The following is a 19,975-nucleotide window of genomic DNA, read 5'->3' as shown; positions in this document are numbered from 1 at the left end:
TCAAGTGATTCTCTTGCCTCAGCCTCCCGAGTAGCTGGGATTACACAGGTGTACCACCATGCCCAGATTTTTGCATTTTTAGTTTTTAGGAGAGACAGGGTTTTACTATGTTGACCAGGCTGGTTTTGAACCCCTCACCTCAAATGATTCACCCGCCTCGGCCTCCCAAAGTGCTGGGATTACAGGCGTGAGCCACTGCACCTGGCCCAGAAACTTTTTAATTTAGTATCAACTCAGTAGTCTATTTTTGTTGACTTTGCTTTTGAGATATTAACTATAAAATGGTTGTCTACGCCAATGTCCTGAAGGGTTTCCCCTATGTCTTCTTCTAGTAGTTTTATAGTTTGGGTCTTACATTAAGTCTTTAATCCATCTCAAGTTGATTTCTGTATGTAGTGCAAGATAGGGGTCCAGTTTCATTCTTCTGCATATGGATATCCAGTTTTCCCACCATTTATGGACAATGATGTCTTTTTCCCAATGTATGTTCTTGGCACCTTTGTTGAAAATCAGTTGGCTGTAAATATGTGGATTTATTTCTAGGTTCTTTATTTTGTTCCATTGGTCTGCTTCTGTTTTTATGCCAATACCATGCTGTTTTGGTTACTATAACCTTGTAATGTATTTTGAAGTCAGGTAGTATAATGCTTCCAGCTTTGTTCTTTTAGCTCAAGATCACTTTGGCTATTTGCCTTCTTTTTTGGTTCCACATAAATTTTGTGATAGCTTTTTCTATTTCTATGAACAATGACATTGGTATTTCGATAGAGATTGCACTGAATCTGCAGACTGCTTTGGGTAATACAGTCATTTTTACAATATTAATTCTTCATGGGCATGAGATGTTTTTCCTTTTGTTTGTCTGAAGAGGAGGACTCTTTAAAGTTTTTTTAGGGCATGGTTCTGTGTGCTGATGAGTCATCCAGTAGAGAATAAAACTTGAGAGGAAGGAACTGCTAAAGTGATGCCCCAAGTACGTTAGAGGGGATACGGTCTAGTGGATAAATCTGTTTTAGATAGAAGCAAAGATAACCAACTTATGGTAACAGGGAGAAGGCAGATATGGTGGTGCAAGGGGGAGATAGGCATAGATGAAGGTTGGACTCTAAAGAAATTCTCTCACTGCCTTAGTTTTCTCAGTTGAAGAAAATTATATTTCAGGTAATGTAATAAGCAAACACAAAAAGCAAAAACTACTGATCTTCAATAATTTGCCTTATTTCACCTGCTCATATTAACCCATTTTGCTTTCTTCTCTTAATGATGGTGATCTGTTTGCACATATAACCAAGCTAGGAAAATGTATGTATCTGCCAATAGTTCTACACATGTTTGGCTCACAAATAAAACTATGTGATCAACAGAAAGGTTGATGAGTTAATCAGATTTATGTTCATGCCCTGGTAGAAGGTTCATTTACATGATAATAAGTCATTTACTTCAAGTTTAAGATTATAGTACACCATTATAGGTTTTCCTCTAACAAGAAAGAGTAGTCCAAAATTTCACAAGTAAAATGTGGTTTTCACAACAGGGAGTTAGACTTTGCTTATATGGAGGAACACAAGTTTTCAAGGGGACTTACCAACAGTGGTCACAGGAGGCTGGGAAGGGTACTGAGAACTTGTTGTGGCAGGATATGGACCACCAGGTGGGTAAGGACAGCCTGGGTAACCACTAAAGACAAGGACAAAAAACATTTAACATTTAAGATGACCCAACGTTATAGTATTTTTTAAGAACCCCATTCAGGAAGTTAAGCTTGACATATGGTTATTTTACCAGTTGATGAATTTATAGTTTTAGAGCTGCAAGTGTTTATTCAATTAAAGTTCTATGGAAATTGTATTAATGACACTGGATTTACTCTTAAATGGTTAAATGCTCTTGCTTGGTCTCAGTTATATGAGTCTCACCTTCAGAGCAGCGGAAACGTAACTAGAGTATTTCTTTTTTTTTTTTTTTGAGACAGAGTCTTGCTCTGTCGCCCAGGCTGGAGTGCAGTGGCCGAATCTCAGCTCACTGCAAGCTCCACCTCCCAGGTTTATGCCATTCTCCTGCCTCAGCCTCCCGAGTAGCTGGGACTACAGGCGCCTGCCACCTCGCCCAGCTAGTTTTTTGTATTTTTAGTAGAGACGGGGTTTCACCGTGTTAGCCAGGATGGTCTGGATCTCCTGACCTCGTGATCCGCCCGTCTCGGCCTCCCAAAGTGCTGGGATTACAGGCTTGAGCCACCGCGCCCGGCCTGTAACGAGAGTATTTCTAAGGACAATCCAACAGCATCAGAAGCAACAAGTAATTTGTGAGAGAACTTTTCTGATTTCTCAGTCTGTGGGAAAATGATACTATTTAATTTTTACCTGTGGCTTATTGGTAACCTTTGAGGATATTTAACCCGGAAACAGTTTTCTTTTCCTCTTTTGATAACATTCATATCAAACTCGTCTTTAAATAGTTTAAAAAAAACCTTTTTTCTCGCTTTCTGGACAGTTTCTGTCATTCATGCGTTCATATCAAAGTCAGAGGAACTTTCCTTAGAGGTATTCTACTCCAATCACCCTTGCAACAATCTCTTACCTATATACATCATTTATAACATCCCTGACAAATGGTCATCTTTCTCTATTTAACATTAAACATCATTTCAATATACTTTATAAATAGGAGTCCTAAATTTGCATTTTGGAAGATCACTCAACTATTTGGAGACTCCTAAAACTCAAATATTTGAGAACTTCTAACATTTTTCCCCTCAAGCTTCTCTTCTTCAGGTTAAATATTCTTTTTTTTTGAGACGGAGTCTCGCCCTGTTGCCCAGGCTGGAGTGCAGTGGTGTGATCTCAGCTCACTGCAAGCTCCACCTCCTGGGTTCATGCCATTCTCCCACCTCAGCCTCCCGAGTAGCTGGGACTACAGGCACCCAACACCATGCCCGGCTAATTTTTTGTATTTTTAGTACAGTCGGGGTTTCACTGTGTTAGCCAGGATGGTCTCAATCTCCTGACATTGTGATCCACCCACCTCGGCCTCCCAAAGTGCTGGGATTACAGGTGTGAGCCACCGTGCCTGGCCCTAAATATTCTTAATTCCTTTAACCATTTGTCTCAGGACATGATTTTCAGATCTAATTGCTTTCCTCTGAATGCTTACTCGTCAGTGTTTCCCTTACAATGAAGAAGAAAATTAGAATAGGATGATTACTAGCTGCCTGGTTAGTTGGACAATAAATCTCAATTAATCCTACTTTACCTACAATTGTCAATTCTATGACATTTGCCTTTTACAAGCTCATTAAAATTACTGATTAAAAAGAGCCAGCCCAGACTGAGTGCAACGGGTCACACCTGTAATCCTAGCATTTTGGGAGGCTGAGGCAGGTGGATCACTTGAGTCCAGGAGTCCAAGGCAAGCCTAGACAACATGGTGAAACCATCGCTACAAAAATAGAAAAATTAGCCAGGTGTGGTGGCACACATCTGTAGTCCCAGCTACTCGGGAGGCTGAGGTTGAAAGATCACCTGAGCCCAGGAGGTCGAGGCTACAGTAGCTGAGATTATGCTACTGCACTCCAGCCTGGGCGATACAGTGAAGCCCCCATCTCAAACAAACAAACAAACAAACAAAAAAAACAAAAAACAAAAAAAAAATCCTAGCCTAGAGCACTGGAGCAAGAGCTCCTTCTGAGTTTATGGTCAATAATCCTCTTTCAATGCAGTGGTTCAAACATTCTCCTATTTGTATTATCAGCTTCCACTTTATAACTTGTCCTCAACAAAGTTTTATATATGACTTGCTGAAGATTCAATGTAATCATGGTACTTCTCTTATATATCAGTATAAGAGCAAAATCAGGGGGGAAAAAAAGCATTTTTGTTCCTAGTGGACACACGCTGGAGGCTACTAAACACAGTACTTTTGTTTCTAGTCTCTTCAGTAATCCATACTATAATGTTGTAAAAAAATGTCAATCTTACTGAAATTTCTAAATCTACCGTTTTGAAAACTGGGATAAACTGCTCTTTTTTTTCTGGAGTTTCTCCCATTTTGCATACCTTTGCAAAGACAATGTGATCACATTGCTGAATTTTTCTGTAACTTGGTATAAAACTCTTCTAAGCCTATAGATATTAACTTCAGAGAAATCTCCATCTGTAGCCTTATTGTTCAGAAGTCCATTTCAATAGCATATCTTCAACAATTATTCCCTCTTATGTCCGAACCTCCTTTTTACTAGCAATTATTCAGTAGAAAGACTTGTAATTTCAAGGCTTCAGGTAGGATTCCATTTCTAGAACTTAATCAGAAATTTTAGGGCCTTAAGAAATCTAAAATGTATAACCTGCTTATATATTACTACCAAAGGAATCTTTCTCTATTGTCCCTGACAAATGTTCTTCTAATCTCTGCTTACCTATCCAAAGTGACAGAATGCTTATTACCTTCCAAAAAGTTGTGAAATTAAGACAACCCAGAAATGAAATGTTTGCTAAATTAACTTTCAAAATCCTAGATATTATATATGTACATATATATATTTACCTATGATGTGTTCAGAAATCTGGCTGCATTTATCCATAAGGATTATGACTGGGTTATATGAAACTAAGAAGAGTTAGAAGACTGAAATTTCCTTGCTAATTGTTAGAGCAGCTGGAAGTCTCATCTTGGCATCAGTATATGCCAATCTTTTTTTTTTTTTTTTGAGACAGGTTCTCACTCTGTTGCCCAGGCTGGAGTACAGTGGTGCAATTATGGCTCACTGCATCCTCGATCTGTAGCTTCAAGTGATCCTTCCACCTCACCCTCCCAAGTAGCTGGGACTACAGGTTCACACCACCGTGCCTGGCTAATCTTAATTTTTTTTGTAGAGATGAGGTCTACTATGTTGCCCAGGCTGGTCTCTAACTTCTGGGCTTAAGCGATCTTCCTACCTCAGCCTCCCAAAGTGCTGAGTGGAATTTTAAGTTAGCCCAAAGACCACCTTTGGAGAGTACTCCTAGATTACCACTGAAACAAGTATACATTTAAAACATGGGTTAGTAATTATCATTGACTTTCTAGTGTGTTATTAACAGACTGATTTCATTGTTAATTTAATTTAGTTACCTACGTTATTACTAAATGGATAATAAAGGTTGATAGTACAGGTAGTCTATGAATTAAATTTAGTTACCTATGTTATTACTAAATGGATAATGAAGGTTGACAGTACAGGTAGTCTATGAATTAAATATGACACGACAAGTTTGACCCCATTATCTGAACTATTGATTCCTGCAATGTATAGAAAAGACAGGTTGTGCGGTTTTGTTTGAGACAGAGTCCTTGCTCTGTTGCCCAGGGTGGAGGGTAATGGCGCAATCTTGGCTCACTGCAACCTCCACCTCCTGGGTTCAAGCAATTCTCCTACCTCAGCCTCCCAAAGAGCTGGGATTACAGGCATGTGCCACCACGCCTAGCTAATTTTTTATTTTTAGTAGAGATGGAGTTTCACTGTGTTGGCCAGGCTGGTCTTGAACTCCTGACCTCAGGTGATCTGCCTGCATTGGCCTCCCAAAGTGCTGGGATTACAGGTGTGAGCTACCACACCCGGCCTTATTGCTAGAATTTTAAGGTGTGTGTGTGTATAGTCTGAAAGGAGTTTCTTTCAATCTAGAGAAAGGCAGCTCCTGGGCTGTATTTTTATTTTACAGAGGAAAGAAATGGGGTGAGTAATGACGATGATCTCAATTGGTTTTTGACCTTGAAGTCCTTGTTATTTCCCTTTTAAGAAATTTGTATATCTAGTATAGATAGCTGAAATATTAATGGAATGTTAGTTACAATGAATTCAGCCAAGGGGAAAAATATTTTATAATACCCTCTTTAAAAAAAAAAAAAAAAAAGACATAGGCTAGGCGCGGCAGCTCACACCTGTAATCCCAGCACTTCAGGAGGCTGAGGCAGGCGGATCACAAGGTCAGGAGTTCGAGACCAGCCTGGTCAACATGGTGAAATCCTGTCTCTACTAAAAATACAAAAATTAGCCAGGCGTGGTGGCGCATGCCTGTAGTCCCAACTGCTAGGGAGGCTGAGGCAGGAGAATCACTTGAACCCGGGAGCTGAGACTGCACCACTGTACTCCAGCCCAGGCAACAGAGAAAGACTCCGTCTCAAAAAAATTAATAAATAAATAAATAAATTCCAGCAATAAACCAAATTTTATCTTCCACTAAATTGCAACTAAATTTATTTTAATGCCCTAATTAGCAAATTATTTTGATTCTAGATCTAATAGAAGAATTTGTAATACAATTATTCAAAAGATAACTTTTCATTACCTGGGATTGGGAGGGTATCCGGATGGGTATGGAGAGATTCCACCTGGCATGCCTGGCATGTAGGAAGCTAAAAACAATTTTTTCACATTGTAAAAATAATATACAAGGCCTGAATATGTAGGCTACCGAGTAAGATATACACCACACTGTCAATACACAGCAAAATTTCACACAGTTAAAAAATCCAATTCTCAGCACCAAAACAAAACAAATACCTTACCCTTTCATAATCCTCAAATCATTGAACATGAATTACAATACTTACGACAACCCCAACCAAAAGAACTGGCAAACAGGTCAACCTGGTCAGCTTTTAAAGTTCTCAAGAAGTCTATAACCTGAGATAAGAGCAGGTTTAATTTCAAATTTAGAGGAAGGTAATTCTGGCCTCCTTTGGTCCAAGGTTAACTTCTTAGAGAGTAACTTCTTTATTATAGCTAATAAATCTTTTGATATTTCTTTTGTAACTGTTGACCAGTTTTAGTACAGCTGATTTTGTTGGCTTGTTTGAAGACTTTAAGAGACTTCAAATGAGTCTCTTAAAAATGAGAAGTCCTATACAAAACTTACATTATCCAGACTGTTAAAAACTAGTCTAGGTGACAGAGTGAGACCCTATCTCAAAATAAAGAAACAAAACAAAAGCTCAGAAATACTAGGGATAAAAGGTTAAAATCCAGCAAGCTTAAAGAATACTTTAGGCCGGGCGCGGTGGCTCAAGCCTGTAATCCCAGCACTTTGGGAGGCCGAGACGGGCGGATCACGAGGTCGGGAGATCGAGACCATCCTGGCTAACATGGTGAAACCCCGTCTCTACTAAAAAATACAAAAAAAAAAAACTAGCCGGTCGAGGTGGCGGGCGCCTGTAGTCCCAGCTACTGGGGAGGCTGAGGCAGGAGAATGGCGTAAACCCAGGAGGCGGAGCTTGCAGTGAGCTGAGATCCGGCCACTGCACTCCAGCCTGGGCGGCAGAGCGAGACTCCGTCTCAAAAAAAAAAAAAAAAAAAAAAGAATACTTTATATATTCTTTAAAGAGAACATGAATGCCAAAGAACTAAGATCAGTGGTGCCAAGAGGCTAATCAACATAGAGGAAGAAAAAGAGAAGTTAATCTTGACCTTAACTGACAAAAAAAAGAATAAAGAATCAGCTCTGGAGTGTTTAATGTGACTTACAGTGACTGAGTACAAAACTGAATTGCAACAGTGACAACAGTATGGTCTCTTTCTTGAATACTGCACTTCCAACGTAAATGTAAAACTCAAAGAAATTAGGGGAAAAAAATGTTGCGGGCCGGCCGCAGTGGCTCACGCCTGTAATCCCAGCACTTTGGGAGGCTGAGGCGGATTACTTGAGGTCAGGAGTTCGAGACCAGCCTGGCCAAAATGGCAAAACCCTGACTCTACTAAAAATACAAAAATTAGCCAGGCATGGTGGTGGGGGCCTGTAATCCCAGCTACTCAGGAGGCTAAGGCTCAAGAATCACTTGAACCTCACTTGGTGGAGGTTGCAGTCAGCCCAGATCATACCACTGCACTCCAGCCTGGGTGACAGAGCAAGACTCCGTCTCAAAAAAAAAAAAAAGAAAAAAAAAGTTGCTTAAGAGACTACCTGAGTTTCTGAAAAGGTTACTTTTGTCATAGCGGTCACTAGCTATATTATCTGAGCAAATAAACAAAGGTAACAAGACTAGGAAATATTTGGTATCTTTTTTTTTTTTTTTTTGATATGAAGTCTTGCTCTGTCACCCAGGCTGGAGTGCAGTAACGCAATGTCAGCTCACCACAACGTCTGCCTCAGCCTCCCAAATAGCTGGGACTACAGGCATGCACCACCACATACCTAATTTTTGTATTTTTAGTAGAGACAGAGTTTCGTCATGTTGGCCAAGCTGGTCTTGAACTCCTGACCTCAGGTGATCCACCCCCCACCTCGGCCTCCCAAAGTGCTGGGGCTACAGTCATGAGCTACCACACCCAGCCAAATATTTAGCATTTCAAACTTAAGCAAGATACTCTACTCTCGGGCACTAGAGTCAACAGAATTTAATAAGATAAAAACAAATTTCTGATCCACAAGAATTACCAGTATCTTTACTAAAAGAAATAGTAATCCTAAAATCAAGCTTATTCTGGGAAGGTAGGGAAGGAAAGAGAAATGGGTTAAAAAATTATTTCTGTTAAATTCCCATTCGGCTTATAAACCAAGATGTTCCTCAGGAAAGAATGGATTAAAAAGGAAAAAGTATAATTTTCAGCAGAAGAAAAATGAAAGCACATATAATTTGTCTTGTAAGATAAACAAGTTCGGTTAATTATAACCTTAAAGAAAATTTACCAAAAAAAGAAAAAAAAGAAGTCACAGCTCAAAACACAATGAAATCAATACAGATTTAGCAATTTCAAAATAAGTACAACCAACTCACAATTATTCAGAGTGATTTTTAAGTATCAGTAAGAATTATTCAAGAAAACAGAGATAACAGAGATAATATATTCCAATTAGGGGAGAAGCGATACTGTCTCCATGCTCCCACCACTCCACACGAGGTAAAATCATGAATTGGCTGTACGAAAGAGAAGAAAGCTAAGAGCTAGATGTCCAATTGTGTATACCCAGAATAGCTGAATGTGAATGCTTCAGTTGACTTTAATCCTTATCTACAACTCTGATTTTGTAGTTGCAAACAGAAAGGAGAGGTCAGACTACCTTTCAAGTTATATGTGCTTCCAAGCTGATCAAATAAGGCTATTCTGCAGCATGCATAATTTTAAAAATTCTAGCTCTATTCTACACTTTCTCCTCCATTTTGGAATCCAGCACAACCATTCTTAGATTTCTACCTACAAATGGAAGCCCAAATGCCAGTCTTTGGTGGGAATCTGTACATGCAGATGTGGGGCCTCAGAATACTTCCAAAAAATCCACTAGCTTGGTAAGCTAAAAAGCAAAGAGGTCATTAATTTTTTTTTCTTTTTTTTTTTTTTTAAACAAAGGTTTCTGTTCTCTTTTGTTTATGTGAGTTTTAAAGTAAAATCTCAATTCTACTTACTATTTGGTGGCCCCGTTGCCTGGTATGGTGGATAGGATGCCGAAATAGGACGAGAGAAGACTGGAGGTTCATCTCCAAATACCACAATCATGACCTGAATAAGCCCCAACAAGTCTGACTGTGGCTAAAAAATGAAAAAAAATTCAAGTCAGCTACAGTTGCTTTTCAGTAAAAAGAAAAAGGTTGGCCATTTCTCATTGGTCTTCAACTCAGCTTGACAATTTTCTTTGTAGGAAAGAATTTCATTTAATTAATTTATTTTAATAGAGTTAAGTGGTTTTAAACATGATGTGCAGCAAGGTTCTTGCTTCAAGTATATAAAAATAGCACTAGTTAAAGCAGCATATTGCAAAATTCATAGTTTTGTTCTTCATTTGACTCCACAGAACAAAAATTTATTTTATTGCCACTGCACAATTTATTATAAGTATACTGATACAAATTTAGGGATGAATATGAGCAACAGTCACAATATTATTTAAGGTCATTAAAAGACATCAATGATATCTTGGAAATACGTGTTCTTAAAATTAATTTTTATTAAAGATATTATGAACTCTGAAATTACAGGTAGATTACAGCCAAGTGAGGTGGTTCACACCTGTAATCCCAGTGCTTTGGGAGGCCAAGGTGGGTGAACTGCTTGAGGCCAGGAGTTTGAGACCAGCTGGGCCAACATGGCAAAATCCCATCTCTACTAAAAACACAAAAATTAGACGGGGGTGGTGGTGTGCGCCTGTGCTCCCAGTTACTCAGGAAGCTGAAGCAAGAGAATCGCTTAAACCCCAGAGGCAGAGGTTCCAGTGAGCTGAGATTGCACCACTGCCCACTGCCCTCCAGCCTGGGCGACATAGCAAGACTCTGTCTCCAAAAAAAAAAAAAAAACCGAAAAAAAAAAGCAAAACTTATACGTAGATTCTAGCTTAGAAATTGCTAGACTGTAGTACAAAAGGGGTGAATTGTTAAAGGTGTTAAAAGATCTTTCCTTCTAACAACAATGACAAAGAGACTGCCTATTTTTTCGTAAGAGTTACTAAGATTTTCTCTCAAATACCTATTGACCGCTGGTCAGTGGTGGTGGCTTACACCTGTAATCCCAGCACTTTGGGAGGCCAAGGCAGGAGGATCAAATAAGGCTATTTCGCAGCATGCATAATTTTAAAAATTCTAGCTCTATTCCAGCACTTTCCTCTCCATTTTGGAATCCAGCTTGAGCTCAGGAGTTTGAGACCAGCCTGGTCTCTACAAAAAAATAAAAAACTGTATGTGGTGGCATGCGCCTGTAGTCCTAACTACTCAGGAGGCTGCAGTGGGAGAATCACCTGATCCAGGAAAGTTGAGGCTGCAGTGAGCCATGATTGTGCCACTGCACTCCAGCCTGGGTTAGAGTGAGACCCTGTTTCAAAAAAACAAAAACAAAACCCAACAACAACAACAACAAAACAACAGAAGTATCTACCAACCACTAATTAAACTGTGCTAGTCAAAGTTGCTCAAAATGGCTTGATGATTCTTCTTTTACTCCTTAATCTATTTTGTGTGTATCTAATCTCACATACTTCATTCGTAAGTTCACTGAGTTCTGAAGAATTACTCAATCACCTTGATAGGCTAACCATCTTCACAGAAGCTACTTTTTACATCCCCCTTCCCCCCACACAAGGTCTTACCATGTTGCCCAGCTTAGACTTGAACTCAACAATCTTCCTGCCTCAGTTTCCCAAGTAGTTGGGATTACAGGATTAGGACTGGCACTTCCTTTAATACTCCTGACAGAAGACTTCAGGGGCAGTTTTCACCTTTTCCAAAGAACCAAACTCACCTCATTTGTCCAATTTTGACCTAACTTATGGAAGATGACAATGAATAACATTTCTTAAAGCTTTCTGTGAAAACTTGTTGATCTCTGCTGTTCCAATATTTTTCTTGTGTTGCCTGTAAATTTATATACTGAGACTCAGGGTGTTACAAGCACAATATCTGTGCAGCACTCACAGATACTGTGGCTGATGTGTGTGAGGATGGCCCCTGAGACTACACACTTTCTCAATTTTTCGGCCCAACAAAATTCCTTAACTAAATCATAACCTCATGTAAGCCTCATGCATGTAGGTGATAATTCACATCCCAAAAACTTTCTTTTAAAGTATACATTTCAGTGGCTTTTATTATTTCACAACACTATGCAACCATTACCACCATCTAATTCCAGAATATTTTCATTATCCCAAAAAGAAACCCTGTACTCATTAGTAGTCACTTCCCATTTCCCTTTTCCCACAGCCCTTTAGCAACCACTAATCTACTTTCCGTCTCTATGGATTTGCTTTCCTGAATGTTTCATATAAATGAAATCATACAATATATGGCCTTTTGTGCTTGGCTTCTTTCACTTGGCATAATGTTTTCAGAGTTCGTTAATGTTGTAGTATGAATCAATTCTTCACACATTCTTACAGTTTTGTCAAGGTAAGTTTTAATTATCACACCATTCCTTTTACACTAAATTCTTTGAAGAAAAAAATTAATACCTATGTTAATATCTACTTCCAGGCCAATTATAAAGCAACAGGTTAAGAATTCAAACTGGGCCGGGCGCGGTGGCTCAAGCCTGTAATCCCAGCACTTTGGGAGGCCAAGACGGGCGGATCACAAGGTCAGGAGATCGAGACCATCCTGGCTAACACGGTGAAACCCCGTCTCTACTAAAAAAATACAAAAACCTAGCCGGGCGAGGTGGCGGGCGTCTGTAGTCCCAGCTACTCGGGAGGCTGAGGCAGGAGAATGGCGTGAACCCGGGAGGCGGAGCTGGCAGTGAGCTGAGATCTGGCCACTGCACTCCAGTCTGGGCGACAAAGCGAGACTCTGTCTCAACAAAAAAAAAAAAAAAAAAAAAAAAGAATTCAAACTGAGGCTAGGCATAATGGCGCACACCTGTAATCCCAGCACTTTGGGAGGCTGAGGCGAGCGGATCACCTGAAGTCAAGAGTTCGAGACCAGACTGGCCAAGGTGGTTTTAGCCCTGTCTCTACTAAAAATAGAAAAATTAGCCAGGTGTGGTGGTAGGGGCCTGTAATCCCAGCTACTCAGGAGGCTGAGGCAGTCTCTACTGAGTCCAATCTGCTACTAAACCCATCTACTGAGTTCTTAATCTCTATTATTCTATTTTTCATTTTTAAGATTTCCACTTACTTTCTCTTTAATAAAATTTACCATTTTGTCCTCTATTTTCTTGAACACACTGATCACAACCATTTCTAAGTCTGTGTCTGATAACTAAGTTACTCGTGTGTTTGTAGCAGTGGAGTGGAAAGATGTCCTGTTTCTATTGTCTTTTTTTCCTCTTGGTTCTCTTTCTTGGTGTACTTGATAAATATAAATTGTATACTAGATATTGTGAAAAATTATAGAGGGTCTATGTATTATCTTCTTCCAGCAAGGGTTCACCCTATCCTGTGGCAGGCAGATACACAGTCAGGATCAGGGACTGAGCTGACTCAAGGACAGATTTTTTTTTTTTTTTTGAGACGGAGTCTCACTCACTCTGCCACCCAGGCTAGAGTGCAGTGGTGCGATCTCGGCTCACTGCAACCTCCGCCTCCCAGGTTCAAGTGATTCTCCTGCCTCAGTCTCCCGAGTAGCTGGGATTAAAGGCATGCACCACACCACGCCTGGCTAATTTTTGTATTTTTAGTAGAGATGGGGTTTCACCATGTTGGCCAGGCTTGTCTCAAATTTCCGGCCTCAAGTGATCCTCCCACCTTGGCTTCCCAAAGTGCCGAGATTACAGGTGTGAGCCACCCCACCCAGCCTCAAGGACAGATTTTTGTAAGGCTCATTCTACCTCTAAGTTCTCCCTCCTAAGATGTGTTCCTCCAGTGGTGCCAACTAACAGCCTAGGATGTTTACTTATTCCCCTTTTTGATAAGGTACTGAACTCCAATTGCCTCCTTAACCTAAGACTGCCGAAAACTTGGCTGATTTTTCAGAGGCTTTCTGCTTAGTTTTTTTTAGCATCTCATCTTTGAAGCTCAGGAATTCAACCTATCTCTTAAGGTGGGAAATTCAGAGTATGTCATCTTTTCTTTTGCTCTGTTGTCCAGGCTGGAGTACAGTGATGCAATCATGGCTCACTGCAGCCTCGAATTTCAAGGCTCAAGTGATCCTTTCACCTCAGCCTCCTGAGTAGGTGTGGTCACAGGCACACATGACCATGCCAAGTTTTTAAAATTTTTTTAATAGAGATGGGGTTCTCACTATGTTGCCCAGGGTGGTCTCAAACTCCTGAGCTCAAGCAATTCTCCTGATTCAGCTTTCCAAAGTCCTGGGATCACAGCCATAAGCCACCATCCCCAGAGCTACTCATTTCTTTACGGCTTCCTTTTCTCCCAAATCTTAGATCTAAAAGTCCTAGTTACTTTGATAGACAGAACAGCAACTTTTGTCTTTTCAGCCCTCTGAGACTGCTAAGAGACTCTGCAGGTTTCTCTGCCTCTTAGTTAAGGTCCTTTGCCCAGATTCTCAGCCGTTCATCCTGCATCAAGAATCAGTAAGTAGGCTGGGCATGGTGGTTTATGCCTGTAATCCCAGCACTTTAGGAGGCCGAGGTGGGTGGATCACTTGAGGTCAGGAGTTCGAGAACAGCCTCACCAACATGGTGAAACCCCATCTCTACTAAAATACAAAACTTAGCCAGGCATGGTGGGCAGGCGCCTGTAATCTCAGCTACTAGGGAGGCTGAAGCAGGAGAATCGCTTGAACCTGGGAGGTGGAGGTTACAGTGAGCTGAGATTGTGCCACTGTCCTCCAGCCTGGGTGACAGAGTATGAAACTCTGTCTCCAAAAAAAAAAAAAAAAAAAAAAAATCAGTAGGTACCACCCTGGGGGAAAAGTTACTGGCAGAAGTGCCTTTTCTCTACAGCATCTTGGCCATCCATGTCTTGATTGCCTAAACAGCTTTCCAAAACCTTTCAACAGGTGGTGTTTGTATTTTCTCTTGCTTTTCTAGTTACTTTTCATAGGAACATTAATCTGTTACAGTTACATTACCAGACACAGGAACAGAAGTTTCCTACTATTATTCTTGACAGAAATGCTTTGAGTAATGAGATCTGAATTCCATAACTACCCCACCAGCATACTATTTTTTAAAATGCACTTCCTACTATGTGAATCCTGCCTATTTTAAAAGGTTCAACTCAAGCAAATAAAATAGTGAATATAAGTATTCTGAAAATTACAAAGCTCTACACAAACCCATTCCTTTTAGTGAGCCTTTTCTAATTTACCCTCAACTCAGTGATTAGTCCATTATTTGAACTTATCTACCCTACTTGGAATCCTCTTTGAGTGCTAAAAGCAGATGCTAGTGAGCAAAATATATAAAACGTAACTAATTCACAGAACACTATTAATACTTACGTGTTTCCATTCATGTAGATAAGGAAGATATATCTTCCCATTTGCATCAACATGCTTTCCCGTTTTAATAGTCATTGAACTAGTAGGCTTAACAAAACAGATAGGGGGATTATATGGGTATGTGTCCAGTAGCCATAGGCATATTGGAATATTATATGTATTACCTGAAAAAGAAATAGAAACTTCAATTACTCTATTTTTATCATTTTTAAATTGAAGAATGGTTAAAGGAATACAGGTTTAGTTTAGATACAATTTATGCATACATCCGCACCCCCCCATACCTATTTCCCCCAGCAGAATTTATTTCCTGAGGGGAATAGCAAAGTCAGTAATGTTAAATTTTACTCAGTCTTCCCTAAATTTACACTCGCTTTATACAACGCTGATGCTCAATTAACTGTTTTTTCCCTCTGCTTGTTATGAATGATTGACTTATTATTTAATAGTGGCTCAAATGTCACTTAAACTGTGATCTTCCCATGTGGCCTTCTTCTCCTCTGTAATCTCATAGCACTTTTTCATTTTATAATTCTATAGCAGTTACAGAATAGTGTAAATATCTATCTGTTCCCTTTGTTTCCCCTATTAGTGGAGTTCTTCCAGAAGAGGTACATCCTTTATTCATCTTTGTATCCATAGCTCCTCTCCTTATTGCCTTATGCATAGCAGGTACTATGTGAAATCACTGGGTAAAGGACATAGGTCTTAGCTAGTTACAAGGAATAATTAACAAACAGAGCTGTCCAAAAACAAAATGGTCTCGCATGAAGCTAAATGCTTCCTCAACACTAAGTATTTCAGCAGAGGGTGAAAGACAGGCTAACAGAGATCAATTATCTACCATTAGTATTAGCGCCAACATCACAACCGTAAATAACAGCTACTTTTAACTGTCTCCTTATTACATTCAAGGCTCTGTGCCAAGTCCTTCACATTCGTTAACGAATAAATGCTCATTTCCCCAAGTTAGGTACTATTATCTAAATGTCAAAGATGTCCATTTATAACATGTAACAGAACTGCTAAGATTATAGAGCAAGAACTCAAACATAACTCTGTCCTGACTTTGAAGCCTGTATCTTAAGCTTCCCACTGTCAGGAAAGTTTGAATGGTGTAGGAGGCTGAACCAAGAGGCAAGTAAGATCCCTTTCTAGTTCTAAAATTCTTTGATTCTGTGAAACATTAAACTCCTCTGGTGAACTTAGGCACTTATTTGTTCATACATCTTGGTAAGGAAGTTTTAAGAAAGTTGAAAATGTTAGGTGTTGCTGCCAAATGAACTTCAATTTGAATAGAAGTTAAAATCTATATCAGCATGAAAGCCATGAGAAAGTAGGTTTAATTTACTTATAACTCTTTGGCAACATATTTATTATGTATTCAAAATACATCTAGCTGGAAACCTAATAACATAAGACATTTACCTCTATAAGGCACAGGAATTGTTCCAGTGAGGTTCATTAGTTCCCTGGAACTGCCATCATTAAAAACTGAAAGGAAAGAACAATGATTTAATCATGAGCATTTTTTTTAGATACTCCCATAGGTTATTCTTTCAGAAAGACTGGTTAAAATTCATTTTTATCCTTGAAAGGGGCTGACCTGTCAATGTATCATCCATCCTGTCCAATAACTAACAATTCTTTGTTGATTCACTCAATGTCATTGATCAGCTCTTTTTTGTTTTTTTTCAGATGGAGTCTCGCCCTGTCGCCCAGGCTGGAGTGCAATGGTGCGATCTTGGCTCACTGAAACCTCTGCCTCCCGGGTTCAAGCGATTCTCCTGCCTCAGCCTCCTGAGTAGTTGGGATTACAGGCGCGCGCCACCACACCTGGCTAATTTTTTGTATCTTTAGTAGAGACAGTGCTTCACCATGCTGGCCAGGTTGGTCTCGAACTCCTGACCTCGTGATCCATCCGCCTTGGCCTCCCAAAGTGCTGGGATTACAGGTGTGAGTCACTTTTAAAACTATTTAAATATCACTATCGGCCAGGCGCAGTGGCTTGCGCCTGTAATCCCAGCACTTTGGAAGGCCAAGGCAGGCAGATCACCTGAGATTGGGAGTTTGAGACCAGCCTAACCAACATGGAGAAACCCCATCCCCACTAAAAATACAAAATTAGCCAGGCATGGTGGCACATGCCTGTAATCCCAGCCACTCGGGAGGCTGAGGCAGGAGAATGCTTGAACCCGGGAGGCAGAGGCTGCAGTGAGCCAAGATTGTACCACTGCATTCCAGCCTGGGCAACAAGAGCAAAACTCCACTGCAAAATAAACAAACAAACAAACAAACAAAAAACACTATCAAACAATACCATACTAAATGTTCACCTAATGTCATTATACTTTAGAGATCTCTAGACATTTATCCAGACTGTCACTCACATTTATTATTGTTTTTTGGAGACAGGATCTTGCTATGTTGTGCAGGCTATCCTCAAACTCTAGGCTCAAGCAATCCTCCCACCTCAGCCTTCTGAGTAGCTGGGACTATAGGCGTGCACTATCATGCCCAGCTTTTTTTCCTATTTTTTAGAAATGGGGTCTCACTAAGTTGTCCAGGCTGGACTTGAACTCCTGGACTCAAGTGATCTCCTGGCCGCAGCCTCCTTAGCCAGTATTAAAATGAAAAAAAGAAAAGTTCATAGCCAAATGTAGACAATTTCTTTTAATCTGTATTTCTCATACCCCACATATTTTTCTATCTATAATTTATGTCTATACTTAATACAGCACATAGTTTGTATTGGACAGCTATTATTTCTAACAGTGATTTGGAATTAACACTATACACATAGGGGAAAGGTTGTAATGTGCAGTACAAAAACAGAACTATAGCCATCTACTGTGTAATGTTTGGGTCAACAATGGACTGCATATAAGACATTGGTCCCATAAGATTACTATACTGTATTTTTAATGTAACTTTTCTATAGTTAGATACAAAAATACCATTGTGTTACAACTGCCTATGGTATGCAGTACAGTAACATCTGGTATAGGCTGTAGCCTAGGAGCAACAGGCATGCCATATAACCTAGGTGTGTAGTAGGATATACCATCCAGGTTTGTCTAAGTACATTCAATGATGAAATCGCCTAATAATGCATTTCTCAGACCATATCTCTATCACTACAAAATGCATGACGGTACATTGTTGACCTTTGTTCTTTTACTTACTGTTGACGAATGTAAGCTACACTGCAATGTATTCTGATTTTGTGCATTTTAAAAAAGAAAACCACCTTATATAAATGTGGGGCTTTGTTTATTCTAAAAGAATTTGGTAACAATGATTTACACTTGGTCCAGCCATATGAAACTACACACGATTTGATAAGGGAGTCTTTGTCAGTTTTGATCAAAACTGTCATGTGGACAGAAATAAGGTAGGCTGAGATGAGAAGGAATTGTGACCTAGGTTTGGAAGAGGACTTTGGGTTCATGTCTTTATTGTTTCAGGAAATGCAGAACTGATTGCCCCTCTGTTCCTTCCCACCTCTCTTCACCAGTTTCCTAATGTTTTCAAAGCCTTGGAAGCAAGTGAAATTTAGAAAGTCTCAGCTACAAAATTCAGTTCCTTGCCTTCAGAGTTAAGGGTCTTACAGTGGACAAGCAGCAGCATGGGTTTTCCCTCGGCCCTGGCATATTAAGTATTTTCAAGGAGACATGGTAGAAGAGATTATGTTAGGATTTGGCAGGGACAGAAAAGACTATTTTAAAAAAAGGGAAACTCCAAGCATTGTCATGTCTTACAACTTTATTTTGTCTCAATAGAAAGTAGAGACAAACTGACATGCTTACCTACTCTATAGAATTAAAGACCACATTAAATAATATTTTCCTCAACTATAAAATGAAAGGGACAGTCCAGAGTATAGTTTTGCAAAATGTGTTCCTGAAAATATAAAGAGACACTGTGGGGACAGGGAGGTTCAGCAGTTAAGTAACTTTAGGATGTATTATACAATATATTCTTGCTCATCTCAGTGATACACAACACATTAGCATATTAAAGGCTCTGAGAAATCTTCATGCAATAAAACTCAATTTTGTTTAATCCATAAGTTGCTCAAGCTTAACTATAGAATTCTGCCTCTACCCCTGTCCCCAGCACAACTAAGGGTCTAGAGACAAAACTTTGGGAAATGGACTAAACTATCTTTAACATGCCCTCCTAGGTTTAAATTTGCATAGTTCTATGTTAGTAGTTGTTTTTTTTTTTTTTTTTGAGACAGGGTCTTGCTCTGTTGCCCAGGCTGGAGTGCAGTGGCCCGATCTCAGCTCAATGCAACCGCTGCCTCCTGGCTCAAGCAATCCTCCCACCTCAGCCTCCTGGCTAGCTGAGAATACAGGAGTGCCAGGCCAACTTTATGTATTTTTTTGTTGAGACAAGGTTTCACCATATTGCCCAAGCTGGTCTCAACCTCCTGGGCTCAGTGGTCCAACCCATCTCAGCCTCCCAAAGTGCTGGGATTATAGAAATGAGCCACCACGTCCAGCTAGAGTATTTTTTTTAACATAAAAAACTAAAACTAAATAAATATAAAATGTTTTTATTAGATCTTCTAATATGCTACCTTCCAACAGTTTTATTAGGTGGTGGTGCAGTCCTACAATTGAAAAATCCACAAACCTCAAAGGAAAATGGAAAAAATTACAATCATTAACAAAGAGAGTAAACTCAAAGTATAGAAATTGATTTTTATTGCATAAACTCACCATATGAATCCAAAACAGGTTTGAGATCTTTGTATAGAGTAATAACATTGACAGTTTCACGTACAGTTAGGTCTCTGTATTTGTACTGAAAAGCAAAATCGCGTAAGAATTTAGTTTAAAACCAATACATGTATTTTAGAGCGGATGAATTTTCTTAAAATCTTTTTCACTAATCGTTAGCATTAATGAAAGCCTGAAAGAACCTAAAAACCCCACAATCCTATTATCACACTAAAATAATCACTATTTCCTTAACATCAGAAAATATCTATAGTCTCAAGTCATGTTTTTTATGTTTTCAGTTTGAATCAGGATCCTAATAAAGTCCACACATTGCATTTGTTAAAATGTCTCAAGTCCCTTTTAATCTATATTCTTTAACTATACCATATAATTCACACATTTAAAAAGTATAGTTCAATGGTTTTTAATACATTCGGAGTTGTGTAACCACC

The 19,975-nt window shown here is 39.5% G+C and overlaps 1 protein-coding gene across 3 annotated transcripts in view; it reads right to left on the bottom strand.

Moving 5' to 3' along the window:
- Positions 1–19,975, bottom strand: part of LOC105486984 (tumor susceptibility 101) — a 52,494-nt gene that overhangs the window by 25,592 nt on the left and 6,927 nt on the right. For 2 of the 3 annotated variants that reach the window (XM_011750212.3, XM_071074984.1), the window contains exons 2-7: positions 19,521–19,605; positions 16,222–16,287; positions 14,794–14,957; positions 9,373–9,496; positions 6,321–6,387; positions 1,586–1,677 (exon numbers count right to left, since the gene is read on the bottom strand). In XM_011750212.3, the coding sequence (XP_011748514.1) occupies positions 1,586–1,677; positions 6,321–6,387; positions 9,373–9,496; positions 14,794–14,957; positions 16,222–16,287; positions 19,521–19,605 (598 nt within the window). The remainder of the gene's footprint in view (positions 1–1,585; positions 1,678–6,320; positions 6,388–9,372; positions 9,497–14,793; positions 14,958–16,221; positions 16,288–19,520; positions 19,606–19,975) is intronic. The other variant, XM_011750213.3, reaches the window with a different exon arrangement.

This window comes from Macaca nemestrina, chromosome 12 (assembly GCF_043159975.1).
Source record: "Macaca nemestrina isolate mMacNem1 chromosome 12, mMacNem.hap1, whole genome shotgun sequence".
Taxonomy (NCBI): Eukaryota; Metazoa; Chordata; class Mammalia; order Primates; family Cercopithecidae; genus Macaca; species Macaca nemestrina.
The sequence above is the reverse complement of the archived record's forward strand: the minus strand, read 5'-3'. Positions and strand labels throughout refer to the sequence as shown.